This window comes from Arachis ipaensis, chromosome B9, assembly GCF_059453495.1.
Source record: "Arachis ipaensis isolate K30076 ecotype BB chromosome B9, ASM5945349v1, whole genome shotgun sequence".
NCBI classification, from domain to species: Eukaryota; Viridiplantae; Streptophyta; class Magnoliopsida; order Fabales; family Fabaceae; genus Arachis; species Arachis ipaensis.
In genome coordinates this window covers 19,612,419-19,619,077 of record NC_142444.1, presented here as the reverse complement: position 1 = coordinate 19,619,077, position 6,659 = coordinate 19,612,419, and the positions used below count along the sequence as shown (strand labels likewise).

The 6,659-nt window shown below is 32.4% G+C and overlaps 1 protein-coding gene across 2 annotated transcripts; it reads left to right on the top strand.

The window, feature by feature from the left end:
- The first annotated feature begins 545 nt into the window (after nucleotides 1-545).
- LOC107619022 (glycerol-3-phosphate dehydrogenase [NAD(+)]) lies at nucleotides 546-5,073 on the top strand. Of its 2 annotated transcripts, XM_088498461.1 has the most exons (12): nucleotides 546-635; nucleotides 779-961; nucleotides 1,463-1,539; nucleotides 1,629-1,701; nucleotides 2,416-2,633; nucleotides 2,750-2,857; nucleotides 3,082-3,145; nucleotides 3,227-3,264; nucleotides 3,356-3,476; nucleotides 3,553-3,607; nucleotides 3,706-3,754; nucleotides 4,299-5,073. In XM_088498461.1, exons 3-12 carry the CDS (start codon nucleotides 1,474-1,476, stop codon nucleotides 4,452-4,454), a joined length of 948 nt encoding a protein of 315 aa, XP_088354587.1. In that variant the 5' UTR covers nucleotides 546-635; nucleotides 779-961; nucleotides 1,463-1,473; the 3' UTR covers nucleotides 4,455-5,073. The 2 variants fall into 2 exon arrangements, with proteins under 2 accessions (XP_088354587.1, XP_016176712.1); XM_016321226.3 differs by lacking the exon at nucleotides 546-635 and having other exon boundaries at nucleotides 642-961.
- The last annotated feature ends 1,586 nt before the right edge of the window (nucleotides 5,074-6,659 follow it).

Here is a 6,659-nt window from a genome sequence, read left to right as displayed (position 1 = left end):
ATTTTTAATAATTGTTTACATTCATAAATTTATAAAAATGTAGATTTTCTTGAATTTGAACTAAAATACAAAAATTGAATTTCTATTCTTATTTATTTTGATTTTTTTGATATTTATATTTTAAAGTTAATAAATAATTAACTTAAAAGAAGTAAATGTCAATAATCTGTATTAGTTAGTAGTAAATCGAATCTAACTAAATTCGATTTATATGTATATACTGCATAAGTAGGAAATCGAATCAAGTTAATTCTTATTGATAGGACATACATAGTAAATCGAATCCAATTAATTCAATTTATATTAAAAAAAACTTGAATTGAATTTAGTTAATTCGATTTACACAAAAATATTTTAAAACATGTATATAATCTATTTTATTTTAAAATATTAGTATAAATATATAATATTAATTTTCATTTGATTTATTTTTGTTGATTTACCTAAATTATCATATATTCATATGGTTGTGGAGATAAATTCAAAGTGAAACAATAGGATTTCATGGATTAGTTAAAAATGGTGGTCCCTACATAACCGAGCACACGACGCAACTATGGTGTCTTGTGCTGCAAAAGACACATAGTCATAGAGGACATCGCCAGATTCAACTTAGTTTGTCACGCGCCTGGCTGGTATGCCATCTCCGCCCCCCTTCAACCCTTCTCTTTTTCTTCTTATACTTCGCTCTCTTCTCTCTTCAATCTACTTTCCGTGTGTCACTCAGTTCTTTTTCTCTTCTTCTTTCTGTCTTTGTTGCTCTTCTTCATGGCTCCAGCAGCTTTGGAGGCTCAATCTCAACAAAAGGAAGAGACTGTGGCTCATAACAGCGTCTTGAGCAGTACCAGTGTCAATGACACTACACACAGATCGAAGGTTTCTGTTATTGGTAGTGGCAACTGGGGCAGTGTTGCTTCTAAGCTCATTGCCTCCAACACCTTCAGGCTGAACTCATTCCATGGTAATTTTTCTATCCTTTCTTCTTTTTTATTCCCTTTTCTTTTTTAGTGCTTTTCAAAAATGCTATATTTGTCCAAAAAATCAGTCATCAAATCATGTAATATTGTATAAATATATACATTATTTAATTTATTTTCAATATATATTTTATATTTTAATATATACTTTAGTTTTGGACATGCAAGCATGTATCTAGAAAAAAAGTTGACTAGGTTCGCTGTTCATCATTGTTCTTGTGCAAGTGAGTTTTATAAAATATATAAAATGGTACAATGATGTTGGATTGATGAAAAAATTGTGGCCGAAGAAGGTTGGGACAAGGATAAAGGCTAGGAATGTATAATACAAAAGACAATCTATAAGTATTGATTTTTCTTTTTCCTTTTTTTTTTTAAAAAAAATATTTGCTGAAACTTAAGTCATCATATATATATTGGTAACAAACTGAATTTCCTTTAGAATAATGAGTTTACTCATTTGATGGATCATCTGATAAACTCAGATGAAGTAAGGATGTGGGTGTATGAGGAGACATTACAAAGTGGTGAGAAACTCACTGATGCCATCAACCGAACCAATGTAAGGACTAGATAGCCATGCTTTATTGCTTTCCATTTTCATTGCTATTATATGTCCAAATATTTTTCAATATATTTTTCATTTGGCAGGAAAATGTCAAATATCTCCCTGGAATCAAGCTTGGCAATAATGTTGTTGCAGATCCAGATCTTGAAAATACTGGTACCAATTGTTTCTTTTCTTTCAGTATCAATTTCAGTAATTTATATCAAATTTAGAACATATAAAATAAGAATCTTAGTCCAGAAGAATCTACTCTTTCTTTGTGAGTAGAAAACTAAATACTAGATTCTATAAGCAATTAACCATTTAAAATTGTCAGTGAAGTACTAAAATTACCCAAAAAAGATCATGTCATAGACAAATATTAGCCAGTCACTTTGGTATTCTGGGCAAATTTTTTGTTCACTGGCTGCTAAGCACAGGACACAGACAAAGACGGAGATATAAAATCATGTTTGACAAGTGAGACATAGACACGAATATTGTTCCGAGACACTAAATTAGTGTATTATGTGTCTTTCTTATCAGCAAGAACACAGAGACAATAGTAAGAAAAACAACTTACTTTTTTCTTTTTATCTTTTTATATTCCTATCAATTTTTCATAATTATATTTTTCACCATTTTATTTTTCATCCGAGATTTTGTGTGATGAAGGAAATGAAAGTAAATTACACTTTTCATAATTTGTTCTATATTATATTTAGTTTATCACTAAATAAAATACAAAAACACCAATTTTTGTGTCTTTGTCTTTTGTGTTTTGTTCTATTTTCAAAATCAATCGCAGCCTGATGGATAAGGACATAATGTTTTGTTAGTAATTTCAATGCTACACTCTAATCTTGTGCACTGAGTGGGTAAATCATGCAGTGAGGGATGCGAACATGTTAGTCTTCGTGACTCCACATCAATTTATGGAAGGAATATGCAAAAGGCTTGTTGGGAAAATAAGAGCAGATGCTGAGGCTATTTCTCTTGTCAAAGGGATGGAGGTGAAGATGGAAGGCCCGTGTATGATCTCTAGTCTCATCTCTCAGATACTCGGAATCAATTGTTCTGTTTTAATGGGGGCCAACATAGCAAATGAGGTAGTTAGAAATTTTCTGATTTTTAATTTTTATTATTTTTACAGTAACAAAAGATTCTTCATGGCATCTTTCACTGCCTTGATTAAAACTGTCTCGAAATTATTACTGTTGTACAGATAGCAGTAGAGAAGTTTAGTGAAGCAACTGTTGGATACCGGCAGAACAGAGACGTCGCCGAGAGATGGGTTCAGTTGTTTTATACTCCATATTTCATTGTCACAGCTGTAAGTACAGCATTATCTCATAATTGATGATGAACAATTTGGTGAAAATTTTATCACAAGTAATTCTAGATGAAACTGAGGAATTTGCCTAGAGTAATAAATAATACAAAGATATATTGTCATGACAATTTTATATGATCCTTAGTATTTTATTGTAGCCCGCAAAACATTCAAACATTCAGATATTCGGTGTTTATGATTTTTTTTATGTTTATAAAACTTAGGTCCAGGATGTTGAAGGAGTTGAACTGTGTGGAACGCTGAAAAATGTTGTGGCCTTAGCAGCAGGTTTGTTTGTACAGTACCTGAAGTTTTATCCCTTCCTTTCTCATGAAGTGAATGATTTAAGAATTATACACATATGAACAGGTTTTGTTGATGGCCTGGAGATGGGAAACAATACGAAGGTAGGTTTACAGGATTTTATGTTAAGGCTTCTTTCACATATAAAGAATATTCATCCTGTGTTTTATTTTTGGTTATCTACATTGTGTCTAGGCTGCAATCATGCGACTTGGTCTTAGAGAGATGAAGGCATTTTCGAAGTTGTTGTTTCCATCTGTTAAGGACAGCACATTTTTCGAGAGCTGTGGTGTGGCGGACCTTATCACAACTTGCTGTAAGAAAGCTAATTAACTTCAATTAGTCTAGCTTTCATTTGCTTGCTTTTATTAAAACCATGTTGGTTATGGCAGTGGGTGGTCGAAACAGGAAAGTTGCTGAGGCTTATGCAAAGAATGGGGGAAGGAGGTTAGTTTCCTATTTCTTTTTCTTGGTCCTTGATTCTATTAAAAGAAACGGAAAATGGATTGATCTGGTGTTTCTTGTTTTCGTTCTATTCTCTGCAGGTCTTTCGATGAGCTCGAAGCAGAGATGCTGCAAGGCCAGAAATTGCAGGTACAAACATGACATGCACTTTAGCCTACAGTATAGTCATAGACTAAGCATCTTCAGATGAATAATACATACAATGGCCAGTGCTAATTTATTGAATTCCAGAATCAAATATTGAAAATGTTAAGATCGATATTTCTTAAGCTGATAGGAAAAGGAAATAGTTATATTTTTAATACGTTCCCTCACGCAAGAGCCTCTTTTAAGTCTGATGTCATGTCATGAAATTACTTCTCCGAAAAGAAAAAGCTTAAGCTGATAAGAGAAGCAAATGAATGGTTATATCTCTAATAATAGGAAAAGTTATAGTCTCTTTTCATTTTTTACCAACATTTGGCCAATTCTAAACACTAAAGACTAAGACTAAATTCTAAACCCCCTAAACTTTAAACTTTAAATTATAATAGTACAAAAATAAAGTGTTGACTAATATTGATAAAAAGTCTTGATCCGCTAGCATTTCTCGTATAAAAACACTCCAAGAACTAGCAGAGGCTTTTTGTGTTCTTTATATCTGTCCTTATTTATCTTACTTTCTTGTATTTAGGGTGTTTCAACTGCAAGAGAGGTTTATGAGGTTCTCAGCCACCGCGGATGGCTAGAATTGTTTCCTCTCTTCGCAACCGTTCATGAGATAAGCAGTGGCTTACTTCCACCATCAGCCATAGTTGAGTACAGTGAGAAGCAAGTCAGGTCCTTTTGATTCAAGGTGCTCCAATAGAGTGTTTGTTACATTGTCCAAGTAATATAGATTACCGTTACAGCAGGTTACAGTTAACAGTCCCAAGAATATACAAACGTCATGCTTTCATCGTACATGAACCGTGGAAAGCATTGGAGAGTTGGTTGCTTCATCATCGTTCTCGCGCCAACAACGAGGTTGTCCATGCCTGGAGGTCAGGACATTTATGGAATATTGAAAGCCATGGAAGTTAACATCTAGAAAAAATTCTTTTTAAGCTATGTTCTTCCACTGCAAGTAATTCATTCACAAAAGAGACTAGATTAAAATAAAAAAGTAACTTGAAAATTTATCTGTGGACTGGGTTTTTCCAATTTTCGAGAGCTATTAGCTAATTTATTTGTTTAAAATGAAGGTTGATGATTACTACAAATCTGAAGTAGACACCCCGTAGGAATTATATTACTGTTGTTCTACATTACTTGGAGCACTAACTCAAAAGAAAAGCTATTACACTATTATTGTTATACAAAATTACAAAAATGCTATTTGCATAGCAATCAAAATCAGTTATTATGTATTTGTGTATAAATATATGTATTTTTATGTATTTTATATTTTATACTAGTAGTTGATTTTAGTAATTGATTTTAGGGACGAGTTATTTAATATTTGCAACATTTATATATCCATATAAATTGCTACAGGGTGTAGGGTGTAGGGTGTAGGGTGTAGTGGTTTCAAAATTGAACGTAAACCGTTATAGGATGTAGCGGTTTTGGAAGAAAAACTATCTGAACTGAAATTGTGGTTTCCGCTGTAGTCTCTCGCCGTTTTTTTATAATTCTACAGCAGTAAATTGTACTCTAGTAATTTTGGATTTTAAACAATTTAATTAAATAACTTGTCCTAATATACACTTAATATAGTTTATTATTATAACCTAATTATCATTAATTAAGGATTTTGCTCCTCCATTTATGCATGAGACGAGGTTATGTCTTCCAGACTTCCACTATTCACTTGGATAGAAATATGCAATTTCCACAATCTAAATTAACTTTAGATACGCGGACTTGTATAATATTAGTCTATTCACTATTAGATTTTTTTTTTTTGTGAGTGGATTGGACAACCCCCAATCCTAAGTACACAATACACCCACACACTCCTCACATATTTATCACATTTTTCTTTCAAAATGCATCCTCTAGAGTTTGAACTCTAGACCTTTAGTAATGGGGAGGGGGTGAAATGCCATTGAGCCAAGGCTCTTCGGCGCCACTATTAGATTAGATATGGTCTTTTTAGATTTTCTTTCACACTACAAGAATTGGCCCAAGCGTCATGGCATCGATAATCAATCTTATAAATGGTTAGACTATTCGTTAAAAGCCCATTGTTCACTCCTCCATTCATAAATTTCGACCACTTTTAATTTTGACTAAAAATCGTCACTAAAATGTAAAATAAAAACATCTATAACAATTATACCAACGATTATATCATGAGTAATATTGATTAATAATATTTAAATATTTAATATCTATAGTTGTGATGTTTGTTATTAATAATTAATAATATTTAATTATTTAATTTTATCTAAGCCTCCCACAGAGATTTGGTAGCATATTTTTCGTCGACTTTTGTCATGTTTTCCTCAAATTGGTTCTAGTATACATGGAAAAATACATGTGTCTTAAAGAAACAATGATACATAAATAATGTCTAATTTGAAAACCATGAAAACTAAATTTACATTGGTACCCTCAAAGCATCGATTAACCCATTTGCTATGAGTCCTTTCTCATGTGAACCCGCTCAGAGCTCGCTTTTTCAGACATGACAACATAGTGTTTGGCACGCATTTTATATTTAAAAATTATAGATGCAAGAATAATATCAGAAAAGAAGATATTTAACTATTGGTGATATATTATGTAGCATTTTCTTTGACGTGCCATCATATGCTCTGGAGACCTTAGAGTGCAATGACTCTCTCATGCCGGATACCTTATTATTAGCCTTGGCCCTTCACTTTTGTCTCTCGGTAATCTTTTGGGCTGCGTGAAGATGTCATCAGGAATTCAATCAGTTCAAGCACTCTTGTTGTAGATATATGCAAAAGAATCAAGATTTTTAAGGTGAAGAAGTTGGTAAAATAGTGTAAAGAGTTAATCACTTTTAAATTAAGAGAGTAGAATACATATTGTATAGAAATTATAA